This window comes from Ptychodera flava, chromosome 21 (genome assembly GCF_041260155.1).
Source record: "Ptychodera flava strain L36383 chromosome 21, AS_Pfla_20210202, whole genome shotgun sequence".
Classification (NCBI taxonomy): Eukaryota; Metazoa; Hemichordata; class Enteropneusta; family Ptychoderidae; genus Ptychodera; species Ptychodera flava.
Window position 1 is genome coordinate 36,441,126 of NC_091948.1, and position 19,169 is coordinate 36,460,294.

The 19,169-nt window shown below is 35.5% G+C and overlaps 1 protein-coding gene across 1 annotated transcript in view; it reads right to left on the reverse strand.

Annotated features, from left to right (window-relative positions):
• LOC139122131 (frataxin, mitochondrial-like) overlaps positions 1-19,169 on the reverse strand; it is a 70,896-nt gene that overhangs the window by 11,625 nt on the left and 40,102 nt on the right. Inside the window, exon 4 of the mRNA XM_070687541.1 lies at positions 17,817-17,914. Within this exon, the coding sequence (XP_070543642.1) occupies positions 17,817-17,914 (98 nt within the window). The remainder of the gene's footprint in view (positions 1-17,816; positions 17,915-19,169) is intronic.

Genomic DNA, 19,169 nt, shown 5'->3' on the forward strand with positions numbered 1-19,169 from the left:
TATGTCATTCTGAAGATTAGTAAATTATCTTTCTAATGATACCTAAGAAGCCAGGTTATATTGAAAAACAAGCTCAGCAGATAACTTATAGGAAGACAGTTTTAACAAAAATGCATGCAAATCTGCAACACTGTTATTTTGCGGTACCCTTCAAAATATGACTGTTACAACTGTAGATTCCCAATATTTTTTCTGTTAAAAGTCTATTTCATATTTCTGACATGTCCCTGTATCAAATAAAACAGATTTCAGACTAAGCATTGCATTTTTTATTATGCCTAGCTAAAAAATTGGTAGAATTTAAGATTTACTGTAATTTGCAATGTTAAATTTTGGGGTAAGGGGTAAGTTTTGGTTATATTTGACAAAAACTGTAGAAGATATTGCATAGTACAATATATCATCTTAAAGAGGAATAAATTCCCTTTCTAATGATACCAAACAAGTGAGGTTATGTTAAAAAATGAGCTCAGCACATGACTTACAAGAAGACAGATTTGACGAAAATGCATTTGGCTTGGAAAATCGTGATTTTGCGGTACCCTTCAAAACATGACCATAACAGCTATTCCATCCCTATATTTTTTCTGTTAAAATTCCATTTCGTGTTCTAGGGATCCCAAGGCTTCTGAAAAATACAGGTTTGTTATCCTGTGGGGGGGGGTGCACGTAGACCCCCTCTAGCCCACGGCCTAGAAGTTATACTCCTTGGAACATGTAGACGACATTCACACATACATACATACACTATATGCGTGCATGCATACATGCATGGCTCCTGCCAGCACCAGGCTGTAAAAGAAACAAAAAAATAGTGACAACATCACTGTTCGCTCCCATATAGTTATCAAAACAAGTCAACAATTGTATGAAACATGGACATACATATACAGACAGACTGACATACACAGACTGGCACAGAGTGATGACATTGACCCCAAGTGTGCCTTGGCCCATGGAGAGTGATAAAGATATAACAACAGCTGAATGTAATGATAAAATAGTTAAGTATAGGCCTATAAAGGCACTGAGAGTGAATATGTTACAGCAGTATTTGATTAGTTTCTTTTCCTTTTCTACTTCTGTGATAATCTTTAAGACAATCAATCTGCAAGGCAGTATATGTATTGACAAATATGTTATCTTTTACAAGCACACAGTAAACTGTTCTTGATTTTTCACTTACAATATTTGACATAGACTGAAATACATAACATGCAACCAATGTTTACACTTTGCCCATACACCAGATACATGGAGAAATTTCAACATACAATCATCAACTCAGAAACCCTACAGGGAAAAGTAAACATTGTTTTCTTCCAGAACAGCTGGTGCATCCACATCTGGAACAACTTACAAACTTAACCAATTACACAAGGATGATGACACAAGAGATAAAGTTAAACTGTGGTGAACTTGACTATTCCTTTCAAATCCTTACCTAACTTGACATCTTAAACTAAAATACATTGCATGGTTAATTGCGCACAAAAATACATCGGGGTTGACCATTTGATAAGGGACGGTGTCTAGAATATCGATGAGGTCCATTATCTTTTTTATCCGATCCATTGTACATTCTTTTTTCCCCACTCTCCCACCTTTTCTTTTTGTCAAACCTTCTCTGGCTGAATTTTTTATTGGCATTTGTTTGGAATTTTTTCAAAATCTGCCAGGATTTTTTTACCGCATTTCAACACCAAATACAGTTTACCATATCAAATCCTTACTAAATCACCACATTATATACTCTTAGTTCCAGTAGGTATAAAATTACAAAAAAAAATCTTAAAAATACAAAATGAAAGATATCCCAGTAAAACTGACAGTTTCGCAAAGTTGCCCCAAAAATTCAAATTCCGGATTTCAACTTAATTTCAATATATCTTATTAACAAAAACCCTAAGAACCGGTTTACTAAATATCAAAGCAATCAGACTGGTAAATTTTGAGAAACAAATTTTTTGACCAAAAATGAGAAAAATTGCCCCCAAAATACAAAATTGCAGATTTCATCCTAATTTTGAATATATCTAATTAACATAAACCCTAGGAACCTGTACACTAGATATCAAAGCTACCAGATCAGAAGTTTTAGGAGAAAAATTTTTTGACCAAAAAAGGCAAAAATTGCCCCAAAAATAAAAAAAAATTGCCAGTTTCAACATACATTCAATACATTATATTGAGATTAATCTTAGATACCTGTATACCAAATATCAAAGCTATCAAATCAGTAGTTTTTGGATAAAAAATTTTTTTTATCAAAAATTGGGAAAATTGCCTTAAAATTACAAATATGACAATATCAATACAATTTGTACAAGCATGACTGAGGCCATCCTGAGGAACATGAATATTAAGTTTCATAGCAATCAGACGAGCGATTTCAGAGAACAAGATTTTTTGACTAAAAACGGAAAAAATACCCTAAATACAAACATGCAAATTTCATCCCAATTTTTGCACACATAATTTAGAATACCTAAAGAAATCTGCATACCAAGTTTCGACCAAATCTGACCAATGCTTACTGAGTTTTAGCCATTTGCAGGATTTTTCCTTTTTTCCCCCTCATTTGCATATTTTTGGCACTGACATGTTCATTTGAACAAATTCACATCTCCACCCCTAGGTGCACCTGTACACCAAATACTAAGACAGTAGGTGCTACGGTTTCGGAGTTTTTGATGTGGACGGACATACATACATACATACAGACAACATTTTTCCACCTTATACGAATACCTCCCATTTGCATATATACATATGCATATATTGGAGCTAAAAATGCATTTAGTTTAACAAGCATATCATTCAAATGTCATATTCATGCTATTTTCATATCACCTTGATATACTTAATTTTCATGTGATTTATAAAGAGTACGTTTGTATCAATAAAATATATATACATTAGTAGCACGATAAAAAACTTCAAAAAATAAGTATTTGAAACATTTGTATGTGTAAGGGGGGCAGCTTACGAATGTTTTTAAATAATAATTGAAATGTTACCTAGTTACTGGATAATGTAACTCATCTTCAAGTAACATTCATTGACAGAAATTTGATTTTTGCTTATTTCACATTATATTTGATACCTGATCACCTGGCAAAGAATTCAGAGAACAGCCATGCTTCACATTAATATATATGTACTTACTAACAAGCATACACCCTGACTTATCAGTTTCATAAATTTTGATGAAACTTAATTGGAACTAATAATTTATCTAATTGACTTTTTAGTTGTCTGATCAAGTGAACACTTGTTCACCACCTGTGGCTGAGTTATCCCTCAGTGACCATGTTTACATTCAAGCAATGTGGTGTTGAAAACAAAAAATATAGGCAACAAAGTACCACACATAGGAGCTTCTAGTTTCCAAAGCATCCACAAGCCCACATATAATTATCACAGCATATCAATAACCACTGCATGGCCTTGCATTCTGGTAATTTTCCATGGTCTTTGGTAAATAAATATCAACCTTGCCTCCTTTTGTGCTAATATTGCCAATAATTGTGCTGAAATTGTTCACTTAATGCATAAGGTGTCTACTGAGGCTGAACAATCATATAATTGAATTATGGTGGTAAGCTTACACAAACATTATTACATACCAGGATGTTGAGACACACAGACTAATTAAATGTAAAAGCACTAACACCAGACTAGACTTATAACCAATGATCGCAGCCCTTTAAGCCTACTTGATTGCTCACCTGTGAGCAGAATTTTGTACACACTTACTTGTTGTTTCACAACTGATTTTCGCCAATATTTCTTCTTTGGCATGCTGTATTTCAACCTATGTATTAAGAACAAAATATAATTTACAAAACTATTTACAGACTGGTAGAGATAAAGTATATTTTTTGTAAAAACTGATAAATTAGTTATGCTAACTCCAAGTCAAAAGAAATATTTTAATTGATACCCAAGCATCCTACAATTCAATGTTTTTCGAAATAAAAGAGGCGTGCATAAATGACAATTCAAAACACCTGAAAGAAAATATTGTGCAACACATTGCATTATAATTGTTGCTGTGTAGTCAACCAGAAGTCCTCACAAACATGATACAATAAAACAGCAAAAAGAAGAAAAAAAAAATCTTTTTGTTTGTAGATACCCTTTTTAATAATTCAAATCACCTCTCCAAAGAAGATAAAATTTAAATAAAGAGTCACATTAAATAAATTGAAAGGGTTCGAAATTCCCCGGTAGCTCTGTGTCAACAGATTGGTATACCAGAGTTGGTCCTTGTGCAACTATATTACACATGTTGTACTACTTGAAGTTGTAGCCCACATGGGCAACTGTTATTTTGACAATGAAACGTCAAATTTGATATATTTTTTTCATTGCTACCTACTACACACTAAGGGAAAAATACTGTCTTTGTTAAAACAAGAACAACTTATCACAAATATGATAATGAAATTAAGCAAGCAAACTTATTTACAACCAATGAACCATGAGCCAACTTGGAGGCCGTATAACGCTGGGAACACACAGACCTGTACGCAGGGCTATGTACTTTCCGACATAACTGACATAACCCACGCACACACCTACAAATTATGAACCTTTAACTGATATCCGCTCGACTTCACACGACCGACATGAGTCGATATTAAATGAAAACGCATTTACCGTTTTACGTTCGTCCTGTCATGGAGGTAGTCTCTCTTTCTACCTCCATGGTCCTCTTGAAATGTATACAAAAGTGCGGCCTATTCGCCACGTGCGGTGATCCCACTTGAAACCGAAGTGGCAAGGAAAATCGTCCCCTTAAAGGCAAAGTTTATTTTTATCTCGACGAAGTGGAAAACAAGATTAAAATACTGGTCTGTTTTAGTCGTTGTCGACTCTCGTTTCTCTCTCAATGACCCGCTCAAACTACATTTACTTCCGCATTCATTGCAGCTGGTGCATGCTTTCTCAAAAACCCTCGTCTCGCGAGTTATGGCGTCACGTGTATACCAGTACAGTATGCTCAAGGGCAGTCTCGTGTGAAAATGACGATTGACTGTAACGTCGCCTACAAACGCGATGCATGCACATTGCCGGCCGTGGCGCACGCAGCTGCGAAATCGAATCGTGATGCACGATAGTTGTTGCTGGTCTCGATCAATTTCTTCTTATTTCAGCGGAAATTGCTCAGTTGAAGAAGGGTTCAAACTGTGTAACGTTGAACGTCAAGTGAAAAAAGCCTCACTTAAAATGTGATCGAGATGGCTCAATTAACACATGGTCCCTCGACAAAACGATACCAAGTACAAAATGGCTGATAGTAATTTGTAGAGGTATACAATTGTGAAACACAATTTCCAATGTTGCACTGATGACTGCCACCGTTAAACGTGAGTCTACACAGAAATAAAATCACAAAACTTCAAAAGTGAGGTTACTGACGGTGTACTATTACTAAACAGCACGAAAACACGCAAGCTCATTTAGAAACTGCTTTTCTGTCTTTCGTATTACATACAGAACACGTCTTTCAAAGGCCACGCAGTTAGACGTATAGTACCGTGGAATATCTCCGGAACAGACTGTTTGAAACCTCTACTTTAAACACTACTCTTTTATCTGTTCAACTGAGTTGTTTTTTTAGAAAGGTTTTGCTGTTGTTTCAGTGGTTCGGCAACATACTGAACAGACATCAATGCTTGGGCTGAACTGCCATATATCGATGAACCACACAGTCCCTCAACTCAGCTCCATGCACTGTAGCTGAACGGATGATAATTGACAACTGAACATGCAGTTTCAAATTCACATCAAAATACATGCTACGCAACACACTATATCTCAAAGTAACCTCACAACATGTAATCCCCGTTGTCACTTCGGAATATTTTGACTCGGCAATGATATTATGAACAATTTCACAAGCGCTACAGTTCAGGTACCCGTTCACACACTACAATCCACTATACACAACTTCTCCATGTAAAAATATGCATAAATATAATAGACCATACATTCTAAAACAGGTATTGATAGACATATAGAATAGCTTACCTTCTGACTCGTGAGGTGCACCCAAAAATCTTGCAAAACTCAGGGATATCCCGAAGTCCAGAGTTAACGAGTTCCAGCTTCAACATTTCTTTATGAACAATGGCATGTATTACGTCACAAATTGGCTATTACATCAATTGTTACTATTCCCTAATTACATGTCTCTCTTCAGCGTGCAACAACAGGGTGCTACACTATAACTGTAACAACAATGACGCGTTGAAATAGGTGGAGCTAGCTCTGCAGCAGTGACCCAGTTGAAAATAAATTGACCTTGAACATTGACTTTCAATGCGTGTTAAAAAAAATGTCTACAAAAAAACAAGTCATTGACAATGACATAGTCCCCACTTGTACTAGGAGTATTAGTCTTGATGGGGCAGGGAAATGTGGTCATTAAGAAGTATCACTGGAGTGTATATGTTCAGATCTATGGACACATAGGTCTATGTCATAGTTCCAAATTTGAAACAAGAGGCATGTCTAAGTTATGGTTCTAAATCAGGAAAAAAGATCAGACCTCTAGCTGTATTGGCCAGCCAAGAAATACATATGCGCATAATAAATAAGTTACAAGATGTGACATCTTAAGGTCTATTATCCTATCAAAATTAAAGTGTAAAGAACTTGTGGTTACTGAGTTATGCATATATATGCATAATCAAGGTCAAAGGTCATCAAGGTCACGTGACATTTTGAGAAAAAAATTGTATAGCTAATTAATCCATATATGCCAAAATTCAGACCTCTAGCTCTATTGGCTTGCCCACTATTATATATGGGCATAATTAACGAGGTAAAGCATGTGTTGTCATCAGGTCTCCCATCCTACTAAATATAAAGGACATAGCACTTGTGGTTACTTACTTATTGACATAATCGTGTATTTTAGGTAAAAGGTAATCGAGGTCACATGATATTTTGTCAAAAAATCTCTATCCTATAGTCTATCCCTACCAAAAATCAGACCTCTAGCTCTATTGGCTCGCTCAAAATTAGATATGCACATAATTAATGAGGTACAATATGTGGCGTCATAAGGTGTCCCATCATACCAAATATGAAGGGTGTAGCACTTGTAGTTCGTGAGTTATGGACAAATATGTATATTTGAGGTCAAAGGTCACTGAGGTCACGTGACCTTTTGTAAAAAAAAAAGTCTTGATAAGTTATCCCTATACCAAAAATACCGTCAAGGACACTATGTGCTCACATTCGGTTTGAATTAGTCCATTCGAGAAATATTTAAACCAGGAAAAACAAGAATGACAAAAGCAAATAAGGTCTCCAACTTAGGTACTGGAGGTCATCTTTAGGAACATGCATATCAACTTCTATAGCAATGGAGAAGCAGATCCTAAATACATAAGCAAATGTCAACAACAAAAAACAGAGAAGGCTTGATAAAAAGAAAAGGTGGGAGTGGGCAAAAAATGCACAAGGGATCTGGTAAAAAAATAATGCTACATTATCAATCTTCTAGACCCTACCCCTCCTGAATATCAAATGTTCCACCCCTTGGTATAACATACGACCAAATGACAGCAAGTACATTTACAACCTTGGAGATTTTTTAATTAATGCCATGAGTGTTATCATTCTAATGTAAACAGCACTTAAGTTAGTTACAGATAGTGAAATGCCTTCCACTGTGGGCGGTGATTACAACATCTGGAAATATCCTGGATCCAAATCTCTAATCAGTTCTTGTATGTCTTACATAGAAAAGTTGCAAAAATTGGTCCAAAATGTAAAAAATCACCATAGCTTTGTTTTCTGGATCAAATTTTCCTACAAAATGATACTAAGGGACTGGTCAGTTTCTTCGGCCTGGGGGGGGCCGGTGGATTATTTTTTGCCGACGTCAAAAAGTGGCTGACCCCCCCTATTCAAAATTTTGAAAACAGGGTGACCCCCCCCCCCCCCCCCGCGCGCGACATAGGTAAAACAAAAGGTGGACATAATTATATATATATATATATATATATATATATATATATATATATATATATATATATATATATATATATATATATATATATACATATATATATATATTACATTTTACATTTTACATATATTTTAAATAGTCATTCTATGTTTTAATGAAATTGTTGACATATCAGTTTTAAGACAGGAATTTCAAAGTGTCAATCTTAAAGTTTGAGCCATAGAGAGCTTTTTTAGCCAAATCTGATGTTTACAGTGTTTGAGAAGACCTTTTCTTGTAACATTGAAACCATAAAAGCACAGCTAATAATGACAAAAACTGCCTTTTTTAACTGTTATTTTGTTATTAAAAAAGCATCTTTCTACAGAAAACCCGAGAAACAAAGGAAAATAATTGCATCAATGAGAAGGAAAGAATTCTTGTCATTTTTCTATCTCTAAAATAAGTCACTGTATCAAATATATATTGTGAAATATTAGTGCATGTTGCTTTCTCATACTGAATTCTCATTGAGAGAACATAAAAGTATCAGGAATTTGTCATCCTTTACATATGAACTGCAGATTTCATAATGGTACACTTTCACATAGCAAACATCAAGATATCTCTGACATATATCTTTGATTTATTAAAGTATGGCGCCCGAAGGGCGCGCCGAAAAATATGAAACATCCTGATATCTCTGATGTATATGCCTTGTATATTAAAGTAATGCACCTGAAGGGCGTGCTGAAAAATGTCTGATATATTAAAGTAATGAGCTTGAAGGAACGCTGAAAAATATTGAATACAGATATCTCTGATATATGTATGCTTGATATGTTAAAGTTGGGCGTGCTGAAACATACGACTGATTATTAAAGTTACACGCGCCCGAAGGGCGCGCCGAAAAATACAACTGAATGATGAAATTTGTGGCTGACACTAGCATTTTAGGCAATGATGAGCCTGTGTCAAAATTCAAAAACACACTGACCCCCCCTATTGGGCATTTCAAAAACATGGTGACCCCCCCTATCACCAAAGTCAAAAACAGGGTGACCCCCCCCATGAATCCACCGGCCCCCCCCAGGCTGAAGAAACTGACCAGTCCCTAAACATGACAAAATTATGTTCACAGCCTTCAAAACGGTCTCACAACATATCCTGGGTTGGTGTAGGTCATTTAAGGTCACAAACTGAGAAAATTACCTAAAATATACAAATTTTTGGGTTTACCAACACTTTGAGCAGAAAATTTATCTAATAACATCTTTTGGGACTTTATACCAAATTACAAAGCTATCAAACAAGGGACTTTATACCAAATTACAAAGCTATCAAACAAGTACTTTTGAGATAAAGTTTTCTTGACCAAAAATGACAATATTGTCTTAAAAATACAAATTTGTGTATTTCAGGACAATTTCAACATATCTAACTATTGTCATCTCTGTACGTCTGTGTACCAAATATGAAAGCTGTCTGTCCAGGGGTTTTAAAAAGGAAATACTGTTTAAGATTTTTTGATCAAAAATGACAAAATTGCTCAAAAATAGTAATTTTCCCAATTTTGTCATAATTTCAACAAATTAGAAGAGTAACACCCTTGCAAAGAGACAACCAAAATTTGAGAGCGATTGGGCTGGCGGTTTCAGAGAAGAAGAATTTTTACTGAAAATAAGAAAAATAGCGTCAAGGACACTGAAGCTCCTCAAGTGTGAGGCCAGTTGAAGTAGTTGGTTGTTGGTAAGCAGTAATTGACTTGGAGGCATGGGGTTGGGATACGGGATGCACAAGATTTGTATTAGATACATTTAATTGTATATACTGCATGATTTGGCGCATTAATATAAAAATAAGTTGCATACATGAACACCAATCTATCCTGATGGAGTATGTGGCGGTTTATTATTAGGCCACTAGTAAAGTGAGTAAGCGCCATTTACTGCATTGGAATGCAGGAGAGCCACCGTAATTTCTCTGTCAGCACTCTAGTGAAAATTACTTCATTGTGTTTTTCAACATTTAAATTTGTAGTATACAAGTGAATTGCATTTTCACATTGATCTGCTTGACCAGAAAATTCATCAGCCTTTTACTGAAGTAGGTTTATATCTTCTTGTGTATATTGGCCAACTCTGAGACCATTAAGTAATTCTGCAAAATGTTTACCATCTTTCTGTCTGCACAGGCGCAATAGAGAAATAAATATGCAAAAAAGATGAAAGGCTACAGTAGTATTTGTGAAATCGAGCTCAAAGGTCATCGAAGTCATGTGACATTTTGTCAAAAAAAAATGTATCCCATAGTTATCCCTATATACCAAAAATCAGACCTCTAGCTCTATTGGCTTGCACAGAATTAAATACGTGCATAATTAATAAGGTACAGGATATGGCACCATACGGTTTCCCATCATACCAAATGTGAATGGTGTAGCACTTGTGGTTATTGAGTTATGGCCATATATGTATATTTGGGTTCAAAGGTCAGCCAGGTCACATAATATTTTGTCCAAAAAAATTGTATCTCATAGTTATCCCTTTATACCGAAAATCAGACTTCCATCTGTATTGACTGGCCCAAAATTAGATACATGCATAATTAATGAGGTACAGGATGCGTCATCATTAGGTGTCCCATCATACCAAATATGAAGAGTGTAGCCCTTGTGATTACTGAGTTATGAAGAAATATCTATATTTGATTTCAAAGGTAATTGAGGTCACGTGACATTTTGTCAAAAAAATTGTATCCCATAGTTATCCCTATATACCAAAAATCAGACCTCCAGCTCTATTGGCTTGCCCAAAATTAGATATGTAAATAATTAATGAGGTACAGGTTGTGGCGTCATAAGGTTTCCCATCATACAAAATATGAAGGGTGTAGCCCTTGTGGTTACTGAGTTATGGACATATATGTATATTTGGGGTCAAAGGTCATCAAAGTCGCGTGATATTTTGTCAAAAAAATTGTATCCCATAGTTATCCCTACATACCAAAAATTAGAACTATAGCTCTATTATTAAGCCCAGAATTAGGTATGTGCATAATTAACACAGGAAGTGGCTGGTCATGTGACATTTTGTCGAAAAACTTTGCTCCAATAGTTTTCTCTATGTACCAGCCAGTTAGAGTGAAATCCGATCAAGCTGCAAAACTTAATTAGCCAAGGTATTGTGTATCAGCGATTTTTACAGCATTAACAGCTGGGCTTGATGTGGTCTTGTTTATATCTTTAATCAGCTACACCTCTCAGTTACACATCACACCAGGGCCACTCCACTGTACCCAGACAGAGAAACATAAACAAATCACTACACTTTGCAATGTCATGTATCTTTCTTTTTTATTCGTGATGAACAAATGAGCTTGAAAGTTCAGGAAGGTTTTGAAATTTTCGCTTGTCCAGTCTCAGTGAATCTACATATTAAACAATTTTGGGAATTCCTGACAATGGGACACAATGATAAGTTATCTGTTGCTTACAACGGTCTAATCATTGCAATCCTAGTTCTTACAGATGAATCGAATCATGAAATACTGTAAGGGGACATTCTCATCACAGTATACCCCCAAAACGGAATGAAAGAGAAAGTGCTAGAGCTGTTACAACTTTAAAAATACCTTAAAGCTAAATATAGAAATAATAGTGAAAAATTTGTCTAAATGGTATAAATGAAATGAGCTACAACACATCATAATCATGTTTGCAAGTGTTTCAGTGAAAAGGATGCCTTGTAACAAACTGTCTTTTTTTACGTTTTATTAGAATCGTTATGTTGAAAAGGTTCTTGCAATGCACCATTGAGTCCAACCAGGAACTCCACGAATACATTTACAAATGTATTTTGAACATGTAAGTTTATATGATGTTGGTCTAGCCGGTCAATTACCAAAGCTACCTGAACTTTCACGCTCACTTGTTCATCACAAATAAAAATTAAAGATACATGACATTGCAAAGTGTGGTGATTTGTTTATGTTTCTCTGTCTGACATTCATGGAGTGGCCCTGGTGTGTTGTGTAACTGAGAGCATGTAGCTGATTAAAGATGTAAACAAGACTACATCAAGCCCTGCTGTGTTAATGCTGTAAAAATCGCAGATACACATCTACGGAAGCTAGTTGGCCAAATCTTGACAGAAGGAAGTCTTGACAGAAGGAAGTAAAAGTTGACGCCGCCATTTCTAGTTTTCAATTCTAATAGCTCCTCAGTATATAAAACTGAGGAGCTAAAAATCACCAAAAAATTCAGCAAAAATACAAAATTAAGGATATCTTCACAATATTCATAAAATTGTATAAGGTTCACCTAAGGTACTTGCACACAAATTTTCAAAGCAATCAAAAAAGCTGTTTTTGAGTTATTAATTCTTAACCATTTTCACATTTTGTAAGCTCATTTGCATAATTTAGGCAATGCAGACTTCATTTGAACAAAATCCCATCTATAGCCAAGGATGCATCAACACACCAAATACCAAGCTGAAACGTGCAGCGGTTTGCGTGTTTTTGATGTTGACGGACATACTATACGTACATACATATATACATACATACATACATACACACATACATACAGACGCCATCGACTTCAGCCTATACAATAAACTCACATTGGTATAACCAAATGTGAGCTAAAAATCAGACATCTAGCTCTATAGGCTCGCTCAAAATTAGATATAGACATAATTAATGAGGTACAATATGTGGCGTCATAAGGTGTCCCATCATACCATATATAAAGGGTGTAGCACTTGTGGTTACTGAGTTGTGGACAAATATGTATATTTTAGGTCAAAGGTCATTGAGGTCACATGACATTTTGTCAAAAAAATTGTCTTGATAAGTTATCCCTATATACCAAAAATCAGACCTCTAGCTCTATTGGCTCGCTCAACATTAGATATGCGTATAATTAATAAGGAACAATATGTGTCGTCATAAGTTGTCCCATCATACCATACATGAAGGGTGTAGCACTTGTGGTTACTGAGTTATGGACAAATATGTATATTTGTGGTCAAAGGTTATTGAGGTCACGTGACATTTTGTCAAAAAAATAGTATTGCTAAATTATCCCTACCTACCAAAAATCAGACCTCTGGCTCTATTGGCTCGCTCAAAATTAGATATGCACATAATTAATGAGGAACAATATGTGGCGTCATAAGGTGTCCCATCATACCAAATATGAAGGGTGTAGCACTTGTGGTTACTGAGTTATGGACAAATATGTATATTTGAGGTCAAAGGTCACCAAGGTCACGCGACATTTTGTCAAAAAATTGTATTGCTTAGTTATCCATATATACCGAAAATCAGACCTCTAGCTCTATTGGCTTGCTCAAAATTAGATATGTGCATAATTAATGAGGTACAATATGTGGCGTCATAGGGTGTCCCATCATACCATATATGAAAGGTTTAGGCCAAAAAAAAATGTGCTGTTCCGATTACATGGTTTTCAAAAATAGGGTAGGTAGGTAGGGAAAATTTTTTTTTTCATTTTTTTTATTTCTCAATGTGCATTTTGTACGCGTCCAAACAAACTACCAGTGAACAATTTCCTCATGAAACGCACTCAAATTGAATACCAATATATTAAAATAAAATATTCATCAGTAGAATTGAAGTGTGTGGTTTATTAGACTGCCACGGAAATTGATATGGCTGAATAACAATTCTTTGACAGGAAAGTAAACTGTTTATCCAAAGGTAAATCCTCAGCTTTTTGCAGTCGCTCTCAAGAAAAACGCATATACTTTACGTTGAAGTTGTTTGTAGCCTCGCCAACCTGTGTATTTGTCTGCTGTACTTTCAACCACGGCCCAGCAGCATCACTGGCACATTCAACTCGAATAGAGTAGAGTACATTTCACATTCAGAAAAACCTGGATGGTGTTCCTCCAAAATTTCTTCGAATGTTCGGTTCTGTTTAACAGAAGACAAAATCGACCTTTCTTCGCCATGATTGCATTTGCGAAACAAAATTGAGTACACATTATGTCCATCGCGAGTCACAATTTTGTTTGAGACGAGGCCTGCTATAAGTAGGGATACCAGGCCCTTTTTTGTTCTTGGTTAAACTTACTTGAATTGTATGTTTTCTTGAAGATCTTGTCTCAGGATTCAAAAAACTGTTTGAATGATGGTTCTATCTTGTCTACTTCCAGGGTTATGATTTTTTTAGAATTAAAATATGCTTGATTTTTTGACAAATGGTCAAAAAATTTCAACATATGGCTAAGAGTCATTTTGTGGGTATCCCTATGAAAAAATATAGTTGTATAATAACATTAATTCTCTAACTAATCTGCTTTAAAATACTTTTTGTGCAATATATTGTAAGAGTACGGTATAAGGAGCTTTTGTTTTCTTTACACAGAGTCTTGAAAATGCCAAAAATTTTGTGAGACAGAGTTGAAAATTGGATGGCACTGTGTATACTACCAGTAAAAAAGCTATTTTTCGCCATTTCAAACTACTGTAACTTTCAGAGTTTTTAAGCTAGCTCTGTCAAATTTTGGACAGTTAAGCTTGAGTAATGACAAAAAAGAATAAATATATTTTAGATCTGTAAAATTTCTTAAATGTTACATTTGAGAAATTCTGATATTCAAAAAACCAAAAATCATAGGAATATGAATAAAATAAGTCATTGTTCAACTGATCAACTCACAGTACAGAATAATCCCCTGGAGCTGTCCTTTTTTACACAAGAATATTACTCGCCCCTAAAAAGCTGTCATCTTGTTGTACTCAGTTTTCCTTTAGCATTGAAATCTAGAGTCAGGGTTATGATTTTTTCCTTTCCTTTCCTTAGATTTTTCATTCTCTCTTCATTTGCCCGTCTTTCAACTTGTCTTGTTTATCAATTCCCGATTCCTGCACTACCCGTCTTTCATTTTCCCCAGTTTACATTAATGCTGTTTAAAAATACAGGTTGTTTACATACATTTCTTATAATAATAACCATGGCATGCTGACTTTATTCCGATACATCATTGAAAGAGTATTCATTTCTGTTGTCAAATATCATTTTGTAAATTTTGTGTAACATCAACAGATGAAAAATGAACACAGTTTAATGTTCGCAAAACTACCAGGGTTAACGTTTGAAAACAGCTGATTGTAGCATTGGCAGTTAGGGGCTGTTCAACGAAGTACGTACGTACGGCAAAATTCACGGTAAATTCCGAACTCACAGATTTTGAAACTACTCAGAACTGACCTTAACACACAGTTTTTGGTGTACGAGTTTATATTTTAATGATAGAATGACTATGAAAAGTAAAATTGACCAAAATTTTGCTCGATTCACTATCACAAAACACTTCCGGGTTTTCACTTGGCCTGCATAATATGGCCGCGCTGTGCATGGCGCGGTTCGGAAATGACAACAAGAATGTAAATGAAAGATTACATCGAAAAACGGCCATGAAAATGCTTCAAACTTTCCACAATATAACAGTTGCTGTTTGGTATACTAACTCCGATCACTGAAAATTGTCCCTGCATCTTAGCGAAAACCTACCTACAAAACGCCGTTTAGGCACTGAACAACATACTGTAACGAGCCATTCCGTTCTAACATAGGAAGTAGTGGCCTGAGAAATGTGCGTGCCGCAGTACGGCACGCTGTATGGCAAAAAATAATGCTTGATTTTGAGCGCTAAAATGACACGATATTTTTTTCTTTATTTTCAAAAAAGATCCCATGGTAGAACGAGCAGTTGAATTTGAATTTTTTTTATTGAAAATTTTATTGAATTAGACCCAATACTTTTTGAGATACAGCAGTTTGAAAACCGGAAACTGTTAAGTGTGCAACAACTGTCAGTGTCATGTCGCAAGTTTTCATGAGCGTCTGGCATCACTTCTATAAGAATGACGTATTAGTTCTTGCGTGATTCGCACGATTTGTCATAGTTCTCGCGTGATTTCATGCGTTTCACGTTTTTTCATATTGGTATTTTTACTTCCGGGTTTATGAGGCTCTAAAAAGTCTAGGATCGGGGGGTTAAAATTGGGGTAGGTCTGGTAATCGGAACAGCACATATTTTTTTTTTTGGCCTTAGCGCTTGTGGTTACTGAGTTATGGACAAATATGTATATTCGAGGTCAAAGGTCACCAAGGTCAGGTGACATTTCATCAAAGTGTCTGAGATATCTGCGTGAACGGATGGACTCACGGATGGACTTACGGACGGACATGACCCAATCTATAAGCCCCCTGGACTTTATCTGTGGGGACTAAAAACTGTGTCACTGCATCCTTTTTGCAATATGAATACGATGAGAAACTAAATTTTTATTTTACTTGGCCTTATACATGGGAGTCTATGGACTGCCTTATACATGGGTGTCTATGGACTGCCTTATACATGGGAGTCTATGGACTGCCTTATACATGGGAGTCTATGGACTGCCTTATACATGGGAGTCTATGGACTGCCTTATACATGGGAGTCTATGGAGGTGAAAACTAAAAAGTCCTCTAACACGGCCAAATTTGATCGCATTGTGTAACAATTCGACGTGCATGTGTATGAGGTAGGGTACTATCCTTGTACCAAGTTTGAACGAAATCGCTCCAGGCGTCTCTGAGATATCTGCGTGAACAGACGGACGGACGGACGGACGGACATGACCAAACCTATAAGTCCCCCCGGACGGTGTCCATGGGGACTAACAACCAAAACATCACCATTCAAATACATACGAAATGCATGGATAATCCATACTACAGAGTAACGTGGACATCAAGTTTTAATACTCTCCAACAAATATTTTTGAAGAACAAAGCTGTTCAACCTAAAAATGAAAAAAAAATTCTTAAAAATAAGAAATTAAAGATATCCCTCTAAAATTAAGTTTTTTTAAAGGATTGACGCTACCTACCCTACACACAAAATATCGACACATTCTGCCAGGTAGTTCCCGAGTTACAGCATCTTCACAAATTTTCACTTTTTTGTACCTCATTTGCATATTTTTGACACAGACATCTTCATTTGAACAAATTCACATCTCTAACCTAGGATGCCTCTAATTACCAAATATGAAGACATATCGTCTTGTAGTTTTTGTGTTTTTGATCTGGACGGACTAACAGACATACATACATACTTACATACACAGACGCCATTTTGCCACCTTATAAGAATACCTCCCATTTGCATATATACATATGCATATATGGGAGCGTAAAAATGCAATTTTAGATTTCGTCTCCTAGCTATCCCCTATCAAACAATGATTGCACCAACATGTACTTTTGGATAATTGTACTGATATATAAGGTGACAGAAATCTATACATCCAATATTTTCTCTTTTCTTAAGGTAACTTACTGTTACTATTTCTTCGGCACAAGTATTCTTAACAAACTAAAGCAACATTTTTCACCTCACTTTAATAATTGTCCCACATAAGTTTCAATAGTGATGAAGAAACTAAGTTACTTTAGATAACATAATCTTGCAAATCTTGAAATTTCTGACATTACACATGGACCAAACTTAAATCTGTTCATTACACAGATAGAAGTTATTGTGAATTACCTTTAAAACAGATTTACAAAGCTAATCATGACACTTTCTTAGAAGTGGCATGGCCTACAATAATAAAGACCAACTGACGAGAAAATGAACAATAAAATGATTTGTGGAAACAGACCTACCGATTATTGCTTTTGTGTCACAAATTTTACAGAAACAGTCAATCTCTATATAAATTTAGAATTTTATAGATACGGAATTTCCACAAAAATTTCTTCAGGATTTCTCACTTTTGTAGAAAATAGAACTATACAAGACAGATTGTGAAAACCAACCTTGATGGTGATGACAACCATAGTTGCTTGTTTGGAGTTTGTTTATTTACTACATAGGTACCAATATTGCCTCCAACCTTGATGGTTAATACCCCTGACTGAAAATAGACAATAATAAAGATTTGGTGAAACCCTTGCTCAGCTCAGTTGTGATTCATAATCCTGTGTACATGTAATAAATCATACGAATTTGTATATTAAAATGAGTCCAAAGAAAAGATATTGGCATACTATTAACATAATCTACTTTGATAAACACCCACCAAGACCATTCAGGTACTTGCAAAATTTTACAAAATTTTCTGAAATTATAAAAAATTTGGTGGAAAATTGCCATCTTCAGAACATAAGCATAGGCTTGATTGGAAAACCATCATTCCCAGTTTCTTAACTGCTGTCAGTGATTAAGGGGGAAGCTTACTTTCAGTTCTTTTGTTGATTATTAACCCTTTTCCTGCCAGACAGTATCACTTCCCCATCAGCCAAGTCAGTAAAAAGTGGTATTGAGCCAAAACATGAAGTATTTTCATTCACTTGGCTTGGTATTTTATAGCATCTTTAGTCCAAAAAAATCAAGTTTACAGTATTTATGTTTTCAACAGCCTTCAAATGTGCAGTATTATGTTAAAATACACCATATGGAATATGTTGTGTTTCATTAATTTTAACCATCTTGACCTGGTGGTGAAATACAGACTTGGCAGGAAAAGGGTTAAAACTTTAGTATGACAAGTCATTGACAATGACACAGTCCCCACTTGTAATAGGAGTATTAGTCTTGATGGGGCAGGGAAATGTGGTCATTAAGAAGTATCACTGGAGTGTATATGTTGAGATCTATGGGCAAATAGGTCTATGTCGTTGTTCCCAATTTGAAACACATGAGGCATGTCTAAGTTATGGTTCTATATCGGGAAAAAAGATCAGACCTCTAGCAGTATTGGCCAGCCAAGAAATACATATGCAAATAATAAATGAGGTACAAGATGTGACATCTTAAGGTCTAATATCCTATCAAAATTGGAGGGTATAGAACTTGTGGTTACTGAGATATGCATATATATGTATAATCAAGGTCAAAGGTCATCGAGGTCACGTGACATTTTGAAAAAAAAATTGTATTGCTAATTAATCCCTATATGCCAAAAATCAGACCTCTAGCTCTATTGGCTTGCCCAGAATTAGATGTGTGCATAATTAATGAGGTAAAGCGTGTGTTGTCATAAGGTCTCCCATCCTACTAAATACAAAGGACACAGCACTTGTGGTTACTTATTTATTGACATAAACATATATTTTAGGTAAAAGGTCATTGAGGTCACATGACATTTGGTCAAAAAATTTCTCTCCTAT